Source organism: Rana temporaria, chromosome 13, assembly GCF_905171775.1.
Source record: "Rana temporaria chromosome 13, aRanTem1.1, whole genome shotgun sequence".
In the NCBI taxonomy this organism is placed as follows: domain Eukaryota; kingdom Metazoa; phylum Chordata; class Amphibia; order Anura; family Ranidae; genus Rana; species Rana temporaria.
This window is the reverse complement of record NC_053501.1, coordinates 114,829,975-114,849,318: the sequence shown is the minus strand read 5'-3', so window position 1 is coordinate 114,849,318 and position 19,344 is coordinate 114,829,975. Positions and strand designations below refer to the sequence as shown.

General features: G+C 48.6%; 1 protein-coding gene across 1 annotated transcript; it reads right to left on the bottom strand.

The window, feature by feature from the left end:
* Positions 1 to 2,193: 2,193 nt before the first annotated feature.
* LOC120920527 (bone gamma-carboxyglutamate protein) lies at positions 2,194 to 7,135 on the bottom strand. Its single transcript, XM_040332653.1, has 4 exons — positions 7,008 to 7,135; positions 5,747 to 5,791; positions 3,226 to 3,292; positions 2,194 to 3,007 (listed from the first exon to the last, which is right to left on the bottom strand). The coding sequence occupies exons 1-4, from the start codon at positions 7,066 to 7,068 to the stop codon at positions 2,875 to 2,877; spliced, it is 306 nt and encodes a 101-aa protein (XP_040188587.1). The 5' UTR covers positions 7,069 to 7,135; the 3' UTR covers positions 2,194 to 2,874.
* Positions 7,136 to 19,344: the final 12,209 nt, after the last annotated feature.

Sequence of the window (19,344 nt, the reverse complement as noted above, 5' to 3'; positions counted from 1 at the left end):
TGGGAGGTATGTGCGACGGTCGGAAGCATGTCAATCAATTAGGAACGCCCAGTCCCGCCGCAGATTACATACCCGGAAGCCGCGGTGAACATATATCTATAAAACGGTATGTACGGCAACGATTTAAAACAAAAAAAAAACACCCGATTGTGATTCTAACAACTCGCCTGAATCTAAAGTTAAAACAGTTTTTTTTGGGTGAACCCCCGCTTTAAGTTGTGGTCACTCTCAGCTTCCATGAAGATACCCCAAGTTCCTCGTGCCTTGTAGCTCCAGAGCTTTCCTTAATCTTGGGCTTACAATGGTGTATGGGCTTCATTTTATTTTCCTCCTTTCAGAGTCCCCTGCTCAGGACTTCCTTGTCCCCTCTCCAGGGCCATCTTTAACGCGGGGCAAAGGGGGAAGCTGCCCCGGGCCCAGTCATTGTTGTGGGGCCTAAAGCAGCCGATCCCTTGAGACCAGGCCGCCCGCAAAGTGAATTCAGGTGGGCTCAAGAAAATGTTCAACCAATATTAAAGACGGCCCAGCCCCCCTCGTCCTTGTCCCCCCAGCAGCGTGTAACAACACAACATGGAAGCCTAACGATGTTTAAACACAGCCATAGTGACCTTCGTAATACTTAATTGTGTAATACTTCTACTTAAGACGTATGTTTTCACATGAGTGTGTGTTAGAGAGAGGAGATCTCCTTAAAAAAATAAAAAAATGTACTAAAAAATTGTAATAAACAGGTAACCTGTGGTTAACACTGAGCCACTAGCGTGACCTGTAGCCATTGTGTGTAACATTAAAGGGCTATCAGGGTTCGTCACGGCTAGTGATGGTTTGTTGTATAGAAAGTCATGGTGATAATATTCTGTAGTAGGAATAAATATAACCCCAGGGGGTAATGAAAGAGATCGAAGTCTTGTGTTTATTTATATTTTTTTACCTTTCAGGACTGTGTAGGATGAAGAGCGATGTTCTGCAGATCCCTAGAGCAACCAAGGTGCCATGGCACCCTCAGGTGCCCTTTGGGTCTCCCCACATGAGACCCTAATTGCCCTGGATCAGTAATGGATAAGCGGAGTCTGTGATCGAGGAGGTCTCTGTGGTGATGGGGGATCTCTGATGTGATGGTGGACTCTGTCATGGGGGGTATTCTGATGTGATAGGGGTCTCTGACTTGAGGGTACTCTGATATGATGGGGCGATCTCGTGTATAGGGGGTACTCCGATGAGATGAGGGTCTCGTGTATAGGGGGTACTCTGATGTGATGGGGGGTCTTATGTATTGGGGGACTCTGATTTGATAAGGGACTCTAACATGGGGGTACTCTGATGTGATGGGGGTCTCATGTATAGGGGGTACTCTGATGTGATGGGGTCTCATGTATAGGGGGTACTCTGATGTGATAGGGGTCTCATGTATAGGGGGTACTCTGATGTGATAGGGGTCTCATGTATAGGGGGTACTCTGATGTGATGGGGGTCTCATGTATAGGGGGTACTCTGATGTGATGAAGAGGTCTCATGTATAGGGGGTACTCTGATGTGATGGGGGTCTCATGTATAGGGGGTACTCTGATGTGATGGGGATCTCATGTATAGAGGTACTCTGATGTGATGGGGGTCTCATGTATAGGGGGTACTCTGATGTGATGGGGTCTCATGTATGGGGGGTACTCTGATGTGATGGGGGTCTCATGTATAGGGGGTACTCTGATGTGATGGGGTCTTATGTATAGGGGGTACTCCGATGTGATGGGGGTCTCATGTATAGGGGGCACTCTGATGTGATGGGGGGATTTGTGTATATGGGGTACTTTGATGTGATGGAGTCTCATGTATAGGGGGTACTCTGATGTGATGGGGTCTTATGTATGCGAGTACCCTGATAAGACGGGGGTCTCATGTATGGGGGTACTCTGATGTGATGGGGGTCTCATAATTAGGGGTACTCTAATGTAATAGGGGTCTCACGTATGGGGGTATTCTTATGTGATAGGGGTCTCATGTATAGGGGGTACTCTGATGTGATGGGTGTCTCATGTATAGGGGTACCCTGATGAGATGGGGGTATCAAGTATGGTGGGGGGGGGCAGGGGTGGGATGTTCTGCAGATCTCTAGAGAGACCAGTGATGGAAGGAATGACATTCTGCAGATTATCATATGTAAACCGGCAATCCATATAGAACAAAACACACACGTTATAAACCTAATACATATTTATTCATAATAAAAAACATTCAATAACATAATTCCACATAGCACCATATTGAAGTTATAGAAGCAAGCCTGATAAGCGCGGTCCATGCCGGGAAGTCGAATTTCAGGGCTGTTTGTCAGTCGGGGGGGGGGGGCACACAAGGCCTGGATTGTCCCCTCATTGCACCCGCCTGTCCCCACAATGTGCACAGAACTGAATACAATGTTATAATACTGAAGAAGACAGAAGGCCTGGGGGGCGTTTGGCTCACTTACAAGCACCCCAAAGCCTTTTCATACCTCATCAAGCGGCAGTTAGCTGTTTAAGGGGACCTGTCAACATAAGTATAACAGAAATGAAATGTGCAATCTAAGTCTGAGAGATTTGACCTTTCTTGATCCTATCTCCTCATACAGCATGCAAAAGTCTATTTAAAGTGCTTGCTGGCCTTAAAGGGCCCATCCTAAAACCTATAACCAACCCCCTCCCCCCGCTCCTGTGCTATTCTTGCCTGGCTACATGAGGTAATGGCTACTTAGCTACAACACACACAAAGCAACAAGAGTGTGGCCCATCTGGAAGATGTTTGTTGTGTCAACTGGTCAGCTTAATACGTTGTGAAGAAAGCAGGATAAGAGGAAGGTATCGTAACAAAGAAGGGAAGAGAAGCGATGGCACGGGGTCTTTAGATCGGGCCGTAGAAGCGTCTGTAGGCCTCCTGAAATCCAATGTGGTCAGCCAGTTCATCGCAGCTTGGGTTGAGCTCACACACTTCTCTCTTGGATTCCAGGGGGTCTCTTACGGGGGTCCCGAAGACCCTAAGAATAACAGGAAAAACAAGCAGGTTACCACCACAGGTCAACCAAGACGGTGATAGTCAACTCGTAGATGACCAGTTTTGGTGGAGCTACAAACTCCAGGTAGGATCTACTGAGACCTGTAGTTGCCTATTTGCTGGAGATCCAATGGTTGACTATCACCAGGTTGAGGTTGGTCATTCTGGATAACAGAAATGAGGAAAAAACACAACACTTACGCATTGTGAAGGTTGCTACGTCTGTGTCTTTTGGCAAAGTTGGCGGACTCTTGTCTAGAGATAAAAGCTGCCAAAAGGAAAAGAGAGGCGTTACTGGTGAGACAAGGAGGTATTAGATGTCCATCTCCACCCTTCTTTGCTGGAAATTTCGGGTAAAAGGAAGAACATACCACGTTATTAAGCCCACATCCCACCCCTATATGTATAACACAAAACATTTTGTAGCAAAGCGACTGTAGGAGGGCATAGAGGTAGAGGGCGAAGCCAACAAAAGAGAAAATATGCCATAAAATGCCAAGTTTATTATACAAAATTTAAAAAGGACATAGTAGTGACCATATCCATGTAATGCACCCAGGTATAATTCACATCGGTACTACAGAGAACCTTCCTATATTTACAAAGAAGGTCCACATAAGAAGATCAACGCGTTTTACCATGCCTCTGTTTATGAATGAATGGGAGTGTAGCACCCTCTACCCAGCTGGAGTGAGACTTTTGTATGGTACAGGTAAATTTAAGCAGGTCTACCCAGAAGCTAGGCCTCCTTGTTTTGATCTGTGTGGGCTGGGAGTGGCCTAGAGTAGGCTGGTGACTCACAGACAGCATCATATTTTGGTTACCTCCTTTCTGCTTCTAGAAGTAAGGAGGGGAAAAGGGTGGAGCTGTCTGGGTTGTTCTGAGGAAAACCCTGACCGATCCCCAATCTGGATTGGAAGGGGGCAAGCCTCTTTAAATACCCAGGGTCAGCCCAGCTGGGAGGGAGCTGCTCTGGGGAGAAGAACTGGAGATGAAGTATTAGGCTGTTGGGAACTTAGAGGGAGCTCCCCAGTCTGGGGGGGGGGTGACCTTGGGCCAGGGGCTCGAATAGGAACCCCACACAACCCAAGGGATGTCCTGAACAGGAGCAGGAGAGGACAGCGGGGAATACTGCTGGGTATGTCTCCAGGAGGGACTCATCAGGTGTCGGTCAGGAGAGACATGCCAGAGACTTGGAGTGTGCAGTCAGTGGTGGATGCAGAGCCAGCAGGAGAGACTATGATGTTACTGGCAGTGAAGTCAGGCCGCTGCAGTCAGGACTCAGAGGGCTGTCAGGGCTTGCAAAGGAAGTTTTTGTTGCTAAGCTAAAGGGGCCTGCGGTCCCTGCCTGTAATAAGGAACTTTGCTAAGGTCTGGCTGAAACCAGAGTGAGGCCTAACCATGTGCTAGCTGTGCCTGAAGAATTGTGCTGGAGGTTCTAGTTACGCCTCTGCCTCACCCCCTCCCTATGTGATGAGTAACAGTGGAGGGCGATTGTAGTCTAAGACGACTTCTGCTCCGACTTAGCCCTACGACTTCATGTCTGACTTCCATGCGACTTCATTTAACGGGACCCGACTTTGATCCGACAATACCAGGACAATCGGCTACGATATGGATCTTGAGGGGAAACTCCAGGTCGCCCTCCCAAGACCATACCAGACCCTTCGCTCTGGTATGGATTTTAAGAGGATCCCCCATTAAGAGGACCATACCAAACCCTTCACTCTGGTATGGATTTTAAGAGGACCCCCTATTAAGTGGACCATACTAGACCCTTCACTCTGGTATGGGTTGTAAGATGACCCCCCATTAAGAGGACCATACCAGACCCTTCTCTCTGGTATACATTTTAAGAGGACCCCCCATTAAGAGGACCATACCAGACCCTTCGCTCTGATATGGATTTTAAGAGGACCCCCCCATGCCAAAATGAAAAAACAAAACGGTGTGGGGTCCCCCCCCCCCCAAAATACATACCAGACCGAAGGATCTGGTATGTAGGGTCTTGGAAGGGGAACCCCACGCCATTTAAAAAAAAAATGGGGTTTACTCTTTAAGATCCATACCAGACCCGAATCACCTGCTTTGGAATTGGGGGGGGGGGGGACCGCACTCCGTTTTTTAAAATTTTATTTTGGTGTAGGGTTCCCTTTCAAGATCCTCAGAGCACAAGTCGCATGTCAAAGTCGGATCAGTTAAGATGATGACCTGACTTTGATCCGACTTCAATGAGATTAAATGGGTTGAAGTCAGACCAAATTTGGACCAAAGTCGGAGCAAAGTAGTGCAGGAACCTTTTTCAAAGTCAGACCGACTTGTGTGGGACCAGTTAAGACAGTCCCACACATAGGGAACGATTAATTTATACACGTCATGCAACATATGCTCCCAAAGTCGGAGCGTATGTCGTACCAGTATGAACCCGGCTTTAATTAGGAAAACAACCTATGGTGACAACATTGCTCCCACAGTGCTCTGGGAATCCTTTGGCATAGGTACTCCTTGTACAACATGTTTATTCATAAAACAAAAAATGTATATATGGAAAGCAAAATATATCATATAATTACCGTACAAAAGATAAATGAGGCTGTATGGTTTGATTTAACACTGAGGTGCCACCAGACCCTTGCAGGGTGTCTACTAAGACTAAACCTGATAATAAATATTTAGGAAAAGACAAGTACTAATAAGTAGATGAAAGGAAATTTACACCAACCTTCAGAACTGCGCGAATCAGCCACACTTCTTCCATGATTGTGAGCTAGAAAAGACAAAAGCACAGATGACGTCACTAGATAATTTCCCATTTTATATGAAAACAGTAAATATAATCACTTTTTCTGTATCTTAGAGACCCTATTAGTGATATCTCTGCCCTGAGTTAGGGGGTTTGCACATCTGCTGTGCCCATTATGAGGGGTTCCCACCATCCCTGTGCTGAGTTCCCAGGTCTGTACACCCGCTGTGCCCATTATGAGGAGTTCCCACCATCCCTGTGCTGAGTTCCCGGGTCTGTACACCTGCTGTGCCCATTATGAGGGGTTCCCACCATCCCTGTGCTGAGTTCCCGGGTCTGTACACCCGCTGTGCCCATTATGAGGGATTCCCACCATCCCTGTGCTGAGTTCCCAGGTCTGTACACCCGCTGTGCCCATTATGAGGAGTTCCCACCATCCCTGTGCTGAGTTCCCGGGTCTGTACACCTGCTGTGCCCATTATGAGGAGTTCCCACCATCCCTGTGCTGAGTTCCCAGGTCTGTACACCCGCTGTGCCCATTATGAGGAGTTCCCACCATCCCTGTGCTGAGTCCCCGGGTCTGTACACTTGCTGTGCCCATTATGAGGGGTTCCACCATCCCTGTGCTGAGTTCCCGGGTCTGTACACCTGCTGTGCCCATTATGAGGGGTTCCCACCATCCCTGTGCTGAGTTCCCGGGTCTGTACACCCGCTGTGCCCCATTATGAGGGGTTCCCACCATCCTTGTGCTGAGTTCCCGTTCTGTACACCCGCTGTGCCCATTATGAGGTGTTCCCACCATCCCTGTGCTGAGTTCCCGTTCTGTACACCCGCTGTGCCCATTATGAGGAGTTCCCACCATTCCTGTACTGAGTTCCCGGGTCTGTACACCTGCTGTGCCCATTATGAGGGGTTCCCACCATCCCTGTGCTGAGTTCCGGGGGCTGTACACCCGCTGTGCCCATTATGAGGGGTTCCCACTGTCATTATTCCTAATGACTGTATTAGCAATGATCAACCTTACAAAGACAGACCAGCCCTCACAAATGTACGTGGTTTGGTGGTATAACTTTCCAGCTTGAACCAAACACTAAGCCAACAATTTGTGGTGGAATGATGACTCTCTAGGAGCAATCCTGAAAAGCGACTTGAAAAAGGTTCTATAGAGTGGTCAGCAGAGTGATGTGTGAGGAAGACAGAGAGAAGGGTTCAGGAGATGCTCATAGAGCTGTGTACTTACCTCTACGTCCCATGCATACGACCACCAACCCAAGTAACGCGGCGACTATCACCAGTTTCATGGTTCCGGTTCTTGTCTTCTTCTCAAGGTCTGAGTCTCTTCTCCTTCTCCTCTGGCTGAAGCATCATACATATATACAGGATGGCCTGGCACCCTCAGTGCCCCCGCAGAGGAGGAGGGACCAGAGTTTCGTGGCACCCAGAGGTTTTTTCGTTGTCTGTCCGGCAACCAGAAATTACTTCTTTTTTTTTCTTAGATCGTAGATCACTTCACCAAAAATAGAGGACATCCTGAAGCCAGCGGGCTGAGAGGAGAAGTCCTTCTGTGCCAGTTGGCAAAGCAATCAGGATTCAATACCGTATGTGTTTATCTAGGTCAACGCAATGTCCAAACAAAGAAGAGACTCTTTACTGCAAAGCTAAACATCGAAGAAAATCCCGGAATTATAGAATAGATTGAGACAATGTATAAAATCACATCTTCTCAACTCATTATCCACTATCCAGGTAGATCAATCAAATTCGTAAAAATAACGGGCTGGATTCAGGTAGAATTGCGCTATTTTTACGGAGGCGCAGGGCAACGATTTTGCCCTGCGCCCCCGCAAAATTACTGCGCTGCCCTTGATTCACGGAGCAGTAGCTCCGTAAATTGCGTGGGCGCGCCGGCAAAATGCCCGGCGTAAGCGCGCGCAATTTAAATGATCCCGTAGGGGGCGGGAATCATTTAAATTATCGTAGAGCGCATGCTCCGTCGGGAAACTTTCCCGACGTGCATTGCAGCAAATGACGTCGCAAGGACGTCATTTGCTTCAAAGTGAACGTGAATGGCGTCCAGCGCCATTCACTTACGCAAACTACGTAACTTTCAAATTTCGCGACGCGGGAACGACGGGTATACGTAACATTGGCTGCCCCTGCTAATAGCAGGGGCAGCCTTACGCGAAAACCGCCGTACGGAAACGACGTAAATTGCGTACGCAGGGCTCGCGCAACGTTGTGAATCGGCGTTAGTATGCAATTTGCACACTATACGCTGAGCACAACGGGAACGCCACCTAGCGGCCATCGCAAGAATGCAGCCTAAGCTATGCGGGCATAAGAGCCTTATGCCGCGCATATCTTAGGCTGCAGTCGGCGTAACGAGGTTCCTGAATCAGGAGCATTCGTTACGCCGGGGCAAGTAAGCAATTGCGCTGTGTAACTTATGGTTACACAGGCGCAATTGCTTCTTGAATCCAGGCCAACTTGTCCACCTTTTCCTTGCTCCTGCGATCCCCCCGGAGCTCACCACACACGTTACCATCTAATGGTGCGATTTACCATAGATCAGGGGGTCTCCAAACTTTTCAGTACAAGGGCCACATCAAAAACACGTGCGATAACGGGACTTTGAGTATGCCATCGGGAGTCAAACAAACACAAGATTTGTAAACGACAAAATAAACTTTTATTACAATTTCTTATAAAACATAAAATGTGTTTGTAACGGACAGGGCCGCCATCAGGAATTATGGGGCCCCTTACACAGCTTCAGGCATGGGCCTGGGGGGGGGGGTGCTGCCGCGAATTGAGAAGAATTGAGAAAGAAGAAATAAAGAAAAATATATATCAAAAAAGGGGGGTAGCCACCCGGGACCTCTGGGCCCTTTAATGAAAAAAAAAAAAAAAATATATATAAAAAAAAAAAAAAAGTGAGTTTCCATCCAGGGCCCTGGGGACCTCTGGGCCCTTTAACCACTTCCGGACCGCCGCATGTACATTTACGTTGGCAGAATGGCACGTACAGGCACATTGGCGTACCTGTACGTCCCTGCCTAGACATGGGTCGGGGGTCCGATCGGGACCCCCCCGGTACATGCGGCGGTTCCCGTGGCTTCAGGAGCGATCCGGGACGAGGGGGCGGCTATTCGTTTATAGCCTCCCCCTCGCGATCTCTCCCCGGAGCTGAAGAACGGGGAGAGCCGTATGTAAACACAGCTTCCCCGTGCTTCACTGTGGCGGCACATCGATCGCGTGATCCCTTTTATAAGGGAGACTCGATCGATGACGTCACACCTACAGCCACACCCCCCTACAGTTGTAAACACACACTAGGTGAACCCTAACTCCTACAGCGCCACCTGTGGTTAACTCCCAAACTGCAACTGTCATTTCCACAATAAACAATGCAATTTAAATGCATTTTTTGCTGTGAAAATGACAATGGTCCCAGAAATGTGTCAAAATTGTCCGAAGTGTCCGCCATAATGTCGCAGTCACAAAAAAAATCGCTGATCGCCGCCATTAGTAGTAAAAAAATAATAATAAAACTATCCCCTATTTTGTAAACGCTATAAATTTTGCGCAAACCAACCGATAAACGCTTATTGCGATTTTTTTTACCAAAAATAGGTAGAAGAATACGTATCGGCCTAAACTGAGGAAACATTTTTTTATATATATTTTTGGGGGATATTTATTATAGAAAAAAGTAAAAAATATTGATTTTTTTTCAAAATTGTCGCTCTATTTTTGTTTATAGCGCAAAAAATAAAAACCGCAGAGGTGATCAAATACCACCAAAAGAAAGCTCTATTTGTGGGGAAAAAAGGACGCCAATTTTGTTTGGGAGCCACGTCGCACGAGCGCGCAATTGTCTGTTAAAGCGACGCAGTGCCGAATTGTAAAAACCCCTTGGGTCATTTAGCAGCATATTGGTCCGGTCCTTAAGTGGTTAAAGTGGAACTTTACGCCAAAATTACAATTAGGCGAAAGGAGGCAGAAATTTGAATGCAGAAGAGACATTGCGGTGCAGTATATATGTATACAGTATAAATACGTGATCGGAAATACCGAAGACCGTTGGGCGAGACTACCCTTAAGGGTTAAACGGAAGGTTTGGCAGAGTGCGGTGATTTGACGGTATAATGCCATGTTGGGACGATGTTGTAGAGAGCCCTATGCTATTATCTTTCCTCCCCGTCTTCCTCTCCCTGTAGCGGCGGATGCGTTTTCCGCCAGCGGTCAGACCTCAAAATGGGAAAGCGTCGCTGGGCGGACTCCGTGACCCGGGCGTTACCTGGATAGAGAGCCCAGAGCCACGTCTTATGGAGCTGCTGCGTTGCGCCAGCCAAGCTTTCCGATCGCAGGAACCAGAGATTGATGACGTTCTCGTCTTTTCAGCGTCGGATCGGCTATATTTAATGGAGGACGATTTACTAAAGGCAAATAGACTGTGCACTTTGCAAGTACAGTTGCTCCCGGGCTTAGTAAATGAGGTAAAGTTTCACTATTCAAAAGGTCACCCAATCACATGCAAGGGAAATAAAAAAAAAAGCAGCACATGTCCTTGCATAGGATTGGATGATGGAAATCAATCGATTCGATAAAAACATTACAGGCCTAACACCCCTAATAGGGTTGCCACCTTTTCTTCAAGTCAAACCCGAACACTTTAGCAGTGCACAGCAATTTTTTTTATAGTATAAACTATACATATATTTTGATATTAAATAACATTTCTAATTATATGAAGTTAATAACAAGAGTTCCCCCATTACATCTGGATCCACAGAGTTTCCCCTTTACATCTGGATCCACAGAGTTTCCCCTTTACATCTGGGTCCGCAGAGTTCCCCCCTTTACATCTGGGTCCGCAGAGTTCCCCCCATTACATCTGGGCCCGCAGAGTCCCCCCCCCCTTTACATCTGGGTCCACAGAGTTCCCCCCATTACATCTGGATCCGCAGAGTTCCCCCCTTTACATCTGGATCCACAGAGTTTCCCCTTTACATCTGGATCCGCAGAGTTCCCCCCTTTACATCTGGGTCCGCAGAGTTCCCCCCATTACATCTGGGCCCGCAGAGTCCCCCCCCCTTTACATCTGGGTCCGCAGAGTTCCCCCCATTACATCTGGATCCGCAGAGTTCCCCCCTTTACATCTGGATCCACAGAGTTCTCCCCCCTTTACATCTGGATCCACAGAGTTTCCCCTTTACATCTGGATCCACAGAGTTTCCCCTTTACATCTGGATCCGCAGAGTTCCCCCCTTTACATCTGGATCCACAGAGTTCCCCCCTTTACATCTGGATCCACAGAGTTCCCCCCATTACATCTGGATCCACAGAGTTCCCCCCATTACATCTGGGTCCGCAGAGTTCCCCCCATTACATCTGGGTCTGCAGAGTCCCCCCCCCTTTACATCTGGGTCTGCAGAGTTCCCACCCCTTTACATCTAGGTCGGCAGGGTTCCCCCCTTTACATCTGGGTCTGCAGAGTCCCCCCCTTTACATCTGGGTCCGCAGAGTCCCCCCCTTTAAATCTGGGTCCACAGAGTTCCCCCCTTTAACATCTGGATCCGCAGCATTCCCCCCCTCTTTAACATCTGAATCCGCAGCATCCCCCCCTTAACATCTGGATCCGCAGCGTATCCCCCCTTAACATCTGGATCCGCAGCGTATCCCCCCTTAACATCTGGATCTGCAGCGTATCCCCCCTTAACATCTGAATCCGCAGCATCCCCCCCCTTAACATCTGAATCCGCAGCATCCCCCCCCTTAACATCTGGATCTGCAGCGTATCCCCCCTTAACATCTGGATCTGCAGCGTATCCCCCCTTAACATCTGGATCCGCAGCGTATCCCCCCTTAACATCTGGATCTGCAGCGTATCCCCCCTTAACATCTGGATCTGCAGCGTATCCCCCCTTAACATCTGGATCTGCAGCGTATCCCCCCTTAACATCTGGATCTGCAGCGTATCCCCCCTTAACATCTGGATCTGCAGCGTATCCCCCCTTAACATCTGGATCTGCAGCGTATCCCCCCTTAACATCTGGATCTGCAGCGTATCCCCCCTTAACATCTGGATCTGCAGCGTATCCCCCCTTAACATCTGGATCTGCAGCGTATCCCCCCTTAACATCTGGATCTGCAGCGTATCCCCCCTTAACATCTGGATCCGCGGAGTTCCCCCACCTTTAACATCTAGATCCACAGAGTAAAGGGGAACTCTGATGTAAGGGGTGCTCTGAGAACCCTGATGTGCCTTATTGTACTTACTCAGAGGCAGGAGAGAGAAGGGGTGGGGGGGAAGAGGTGCAGATTGAGCCCTCTCTCCTCTCCTGTCTGTGTGTGTTTGGGGGGGGGGGTTTGTTAATGTTGGCTCTAGGCACTGTGAAAGAGCAACAGACACTCTCAGCTTAGACAACTGCAGCCAGCAACCCTGCTGGGAAGCCATAGTCCAGTCTAAAGAATGTGTCCGGGTTTCAGGCAGTCTGAAACCTGGACACATTATTCCAAACCCGAACTGTCCGGGTGAATCCCGGACAGGTGGCAACCCTAACCCCTAAGTGTTTGGCACCTCGCACCGCCCCCCCTCTGCCTCAGCACCCGCCCAGGATCAGCCATGCACCTGGCGCCGCCCCTGCAATCCGGGGGGACAAATCTGGCTGCGGGGACAGCGTCCTCAGTCCGGGGACTGTCCCTAGAAACCGAGGACGTCTGATCACCGGAATCTAAACCCAAGAAGAAAAATGTCCGAGGTATGGCAGAGGCGATCTGCAGATTGCTGGTGCAATGCTTCGACCACTTGCCGACCAGCCGCAGGTCGGCACGATCCCGCGAAAATCTTCGTAGTTGTACGTCGGCCCCTTTTAAGCGGGAGAGCAGGGGGGCGTGCCCGCGCTGCATCACGGGGGTGCCGATGCTCGTGACCGGCGGCGAGCAATCGCGGGCACGAGAGGCAGAACAGGGACGTGTGTGTGTGTATGTGTAAACACACGTCCCTGTTCTGTTTTGTGAGGAAAGACAGATCGTGAGTTCCTAATAACTAGTAATCATGATCTGTCATTTCCTCTAGGTCAGTCCCATCCCCCCCTAGTTAGAAACACACACTAGGGAACACAATTAACCCCTTGATTTCCCACCTAGGTGTTAACTCCTTCCCTGCCCGTGACATTTTTACAGTAAACGTTCTACTCCTGTAGGTGGCTGTAACGGTCACCACCGTTTACGATCTTCCAATTCATCGCCCCACGACAGCTCATCCGACAATGCAGCCAACAGGACCCATTTCATTCCCCAGAATAACGAGACACACAGCTCTGTTACTGGTTCCAAAATGAATGAATGTTTTAATGGTAAAACTCAGGTTTTTATACAGTTCACAACCAAAAAGCATGTTACAGGGACAATGAAACTCTCCACCCCCAACATCACACAATGGGGCTTCAATACACATTCAGATGGGCTAATTACTAATCATTATCCAGACGGTCTGGCTCTGCGATAAGTGATCCCCACCTGTTACACAAAACACATTCCTTTACTAAACATAATTGACATGCTAATCCACGAAACCTGAGAAGTCAGACATCTGACCGTTCAGACTGCCAACACATATCTATCATCAATAGACTTTTCACACAAAACAGTGTCATTAGCATACACAATGAAATGGTCTGTAGAAGCAGACCCAATTAGCACAATGGACACAGAATGCAATCACAGCAAGACACTTAAACATCCCACAATAGGCAGCCTTAATTAGCATCTCAAAACAGTCTATGAGACATTCTTATTGACCTGTTGGGGGTCAGAATAAGCAACCTGTAATATTCCAAGATCCTGCAATACATGAATTATCATTATTATCCCATCTCATGTAATCCGAGATATCATTTCTCAGTCATCCTATGCCCCTAATGAACATAGGATGACCCTAGACCCAAGAGTCATTAGTGCAGCTGGCACAGGAGTACCCCCCCCATCCTTCAAAAGTCTCTGGGTGTCACGGGTCATTCCGTTACATCGGCGATCGCCGCCGGCACGTGCGATCACGTGCACAAGCGCCAGCATGGTGTAAACACACAAATCCCTGTTCTGTCAGGGCCGAGGAGACATATTGTTTGTTCCTACTAAGTAGGAATAGCGATACGTCTCCTCCCCTAGTCAGTCCTATCCCCATACAGTTAGAACACACCCAGGGAACACACATTTAACCCCTTGATCGCCCCCTAGTGTTAACCCCTTCCCTGCCAGTGACATTTACACAGTCAACAGTGCATTTTTATAAGACTGGTCGCTGTATAAATGCCAATGGTCCCAAAAATGTGTCAAAAGTTTGCCAATGTGTCCGCCATATTGTCGCAGTCCCGATAAAAATCACTGATCGCCGCCATTACCAGTAAAAAAAAAAAAAAAAAATGCTATAAATCTATCCCCTTTTTTGTAGCCGCTATAACTTTTGCGCAAACCAATCAATATACGCTTATTGCGATTTTTATTACCAAAAACATGTAGAAGAATACGTATCGGCCTAAACTCTTCTCTGTACTCTGTGCTTCTCTCTATGGGCTCAGGTGAAGTAGAACAGAGCCGGTCTGTGTGTGTGTGTGGATTGGCTCAGTGTCCTGTGTACAGTACAGGTAATGCTCCCAATTCTAAAATAACTCCACAGGGGTCAGCTGGGTCTCTTTTTCTTCTCTGCAAGATAAGTACATCAGGAAATTGTTCTGTAGCCAAACAGCCCAAGAAAGAAAAATCATAGAGCTTCAGCCAGGGGGAGGAATCGTTTATATTCACGTTGCCCTCTGACAACCAAAAAATGGCACCCGACTGCCCCTGATTTGGAGGGACTGCCCCTGTTCACACACAAATCCCCATGCTGGCGCTCGTGCACGTGATCGCACGTGGCCGGCGGCGATGGCCACCTACAGGAGTAGGATGTTCACTGACAGAAACAGCTTCTCTTCGTTCTTGGCCATAGGATTATATCGCCACCTACAGGAGTAGGATGTTCACTGACGGACACAGCATCTCTTCATTCTTGACCACAGGGGTTATATCACCACCTACAGGGGCAGTACATTCACAGCTTCTCGTCATTCATGACCTTAGTGTTATATCGCCACCTACAGGAGTAGGACGTTCACTGATGGACACAGCTTCTCTTTATTCTTGACCATAGGGTTATATTGTCACCTACAAGAACAGGACATTCACTGACGGACACAGCTTCTCTTCATTCTTGGCCATAGGGTTAAATCGCCACCTACAGGAGTAGGACGTTCACTGACGGACGCAGCTTCTCTTCATTCTTGACCATTGGGTTAAATCGCCACCTACAGGAGTAGGACGGACACAGCTTCTCTTCATTCTTGACCATAGGGTTAAATTGCCACCTCCAGGAGTAGGACGTTCACTGACGGACACAGCTTCTCTTCATTCTTGACCATAGGGTTAAATTGTCACCTACAGGAGCAAGACGTTCATTGACAGACACAGCTTCTCTTCGTTCTTGGCCATGGGGTTATATCGCCACCTACAGGAGTAGGGCGTTCACAGCTTCTCTTCATTCTTGGCCATAGGGTTAAATCGCCACCTACAGAAGTAGGACGTTCACTGAGGGACACAGCTTCTCTTCATTCTTGACCATAGGGTTAAATCGCCACCTACAGGAGTAGGACGTTCACTGAGGGACACAGCTTCTCTTCATTCTTGACCATAGGGTTAAATTGTCACCTACAGGAGCAAGACGTTCATTGACAGACACAGCTTCTCGTCGTTCTTGGCCATGGGGTTATATCACCACCTACAGAAGCAGGACGTTCACAACTTCTCTTCATTCTTGACCATAGTGTTATACTGCCACCTACAGGAGTAGGACGTTCACTGATGGACACAGCTTCTCTTCGTTCTTGGCCATGGGGTTATATCGCCACCTACAGGAGTAGGGCGTTCACAGCTTCTCTTCATTCTTGGCCATGGGGTTATATCGCCACCTACAGGAGTAGGGTGTTCACTGAAGGACACAACTTCTCTTCATTCTTGACCATAGTGTTATATCGCCACCTACAGAAGTAGTACGAACATATTCGCCAGCACACCGCGGATCGTACAAGACGTTCAAAAGTTTAATGCAGTGAAAACATCACAAAGATTGCAACGCAGGACCTCTTCGTCAGGCAAGTGTGTATGATTTGTTGTTCCAGTTCCCAGCTGGTGATCGCTTCAGCACCCATTTTTGCACTTATTGGCCGTTTTTCCAGGAAGGTGTGCGATAGTTAATATTCCAAAGACCTACAGAAGTAGGACGTTCACTGACGAACACAGCTTCTCTTCATTCTTGACCATAGGGGTTATATCGCCACCTACAGAAGTAGGATACTAGGCAGAAAAAGAAGACAGCACTATGGGCAGTCCTAGTGTCCTACTTCTGTAGGTGGCGATATAACCCCTATGGTCAAGGATGAAGAGAAGCTGCTTCCGTTAGTGAACGTGCTACTCCTGTAGGTAACGATATAACCCCTATGGTCAAGAATGAAGAGAAGCTGTGTCCGTCAGTGAACGTCCTACTCCTGTAGGTGGTGATATAACCCCTATGGTCAAGAATGAAGAGAAGCTGCTTCCGTTAGTGAACGTGCTACTCCTGTAGGTAATGATATAACCCCTATGGTCAAGAATGAAGAGAAGCTGGGTCCGTCAGTGAACGTCCTACTCCTGTAGGTGGCGATATAACCCCTATGGTCAAGAATGATGAGAATCTAGGTCCGTCAGTGAAAGTCCTACTCCTGTAGGTGGTGATATAACCCCTGTGGTCAAGAATGAAGAGAAGCTGCGTCCGTTAGTGAACGTCCTACTCCTGTAGGTGGCGATATAACCCCTATGATCAAGAATGATGAGAATCTGGGTCTGTCAGTGAACGTCCTACTCCTGTAGGTGGTGATATAACCCCTATGGTCAAGAATGAAGAGAAGCTGTGTCCATCAGTGAACGTCCTACTCCTGTAGGTGGCGATATAACCCGTATGGTCAAGAATGAAGAGAAGCTGCGTCCGTCAGTGAACGTCCTACTCCTGTAGGTGGCGATATAACCCGTATGGTCAAGAATGATGAGAATCTGGGTCCGTCAGTGAACGTCCTACTCCTGTAGGTGGTGATATAACCCCTGTGGTCAAGAATGAAGAGAAGCTGTGTCCATCAGTGAACGCCCTACTCCTGTAGGCAGGGCCGTCTTAATAGCATCATGGGCCCCTGGGCAAAGTATTGCTCTGGGGCCCCTATAATGATGAAAGTACAGGTAAACAGACATTAAGTAGGTAGGAGGCAGACTGCCTCCCCTTTGCATCTATCACTCTAAGTGCCATCATGGAGCCCCCAACTTCAGGGCAGCGTGGGCTCAAGGACCAGCTGCTTTGGGGAAAGTGCAGGGGCCCCCCATGCAGCTGGGGCCCCTGGGCAGTGCCCAGGTGTGCCCTCTCATTAAGACAGCCCTGCCTGTAGGTGGCGATATAAACCGTATGGTCAAGAATGATGAGAATCTGGGTCCGTCAGTGAACGTCCTACTCCTGTAGGTGGTGATATAACCCCTATGGTCAAGAATGAAGAGAAGCTGTGTCTGTCATGAGCCCATGCAACACAAGTCACTGTGCCAAAAACACACACACAGGAGTGTGAGTGGAACTGAACACGCATGTCACCTTCCATACCCCCCTCATATGGAGCTCTCTCTCTGCTTTGGACACTCGGGGGGTTAACTACATTCTCTTCAAATCACAACATCATCCATGAGGCTGTGGTCGGGACTCGTGTTCTGACCGCCAGCCTCGGTTTGGACGACAACCCAGTAAATCACTGGAAACCAGTGTAAGGCCGGGACTGGGAGCCACACTGTATAATCAGGAAGGGGACGGAGTTCACAGCGGACCGCAGAGGCCCGAGGCATGGCAGCCGAGTGTTTATGTATTCTGCCGGAAAACACAACCTGATATTTAAGGATCACAGTACACAGTGATGAACCCCGTCACCTCCCCCGCCCCGACCTGAACCGCTTCCCTGCGGAAAGTCCCGGGGGTTAAAGGGGGACTCCAGACAAAACTTTATTTACATTCATGAATAAAGAACACCGCTCTCCCGACCAGCCCATATAACATAGAGATAAGGAGCAGCCTCAGTCTATGCGTCTCTGCCACAGAAGCACCCCCCCTTGATGCGTTTCACCTCGCCCACCAGGGCTTAAGTCATGGGGTCCAGATTAAAGGGGAACTCCAGACAAAACTTTATTTACATTCATGAATAAAGAACACCGCTCTCCCGACCAGCCCGTATAACATAGAGATAAGGAGCAACCTCAGTCTATGCGTCTCCGCCAGAAAAGCACCCCCCCCCCCCCACTGATACGTTTCACCTCGCCCACCAGGGCTTACGTCAAAGGGTCTAGATCCGGAGTCTCAAACTGGCGGCCCTCCAGCTGTTGCGAAACTACAATTCCCATCATGCCTCTGCCTGTGGGAGTCATGCTTGTAACTGTCAGCCCTGCATTGCATTATGGGACTTGTAGTCCCAAAACAGCCAGTTTGAGACCCTTGGTCTAGATTAAAAGGGGAACACCAGACAAAACTTTATTTGCATTCAAATAAAATAGGAAGTGTCAGATTTGTAATGCAGTCCCCCCCGCCTCACTTCCTATAGTGGGGACACCTGGATGGGAACTCCCCCACCATCATGATAATGACATTTTTATATAAAACTGGTTTTCATTACATACCTTACTTTATAATAATATAATATAATATAACTGGGTCGCTTCTGTATGCCATGCAGGCTGATAGGAGGGACCAGCGGGAGGAGTTATGCAAATATCAAAATATTTTGATGGGCGGGGATCAGTCTGGGGGAGTGGGCGTTCCTACGCAGGCTGTATTTGCATAGATACCGCCCACATGTGATGCTTAACCTCAAGGGCCCGGATTCAGAGAGCAATTGCGCCAGCGTAACCATAGTTACGCAGCGCAATTGCTTACTTGCGCCGGCGTAACGAATGCTCCTGATTCAGGAACCTCGTTACGCCGACTGCAGCCTAAGATATGCGCGGCATAAGGCTCTTATGCCCGCATATCTTAGGTTGCATTCTTGCGATGGCCGCTAGGAGGCGTTCCCGTTGTGCTCAGCATATAGTATGCAAATTGCATACTAACGCCGATTCACAACGTTACGCGAGCCCTGCGTACGCAGTTTAAGTTGTTTGCGTACGGCGGTTTTCGCGTAAGGCTGCCCCTGCTATTAGCAGGGGCAGCCAATGTTACGTATACCCGTCGTTCCCGCGTCGCGAAATTTGAACTTTACGTAGTTTGCGTAAGTGATTCGTGAATGGCGCTGGACGCCATTCACGTTCACTTTGAAGCAAATGACGTCCTTGCGAAGTCATTTGCCGCAATGCACGTCGGGAAAGTTTCCCGACGGAGCATGCGCTCTACGATCGGCGCAGGAACGAGCCTAATTTAAATGATTCCCGCCCCCTACGGGATCATTTAAATTGCGCGCGCTTACGCCGGGCATTTTGCCGGAGCGCACACG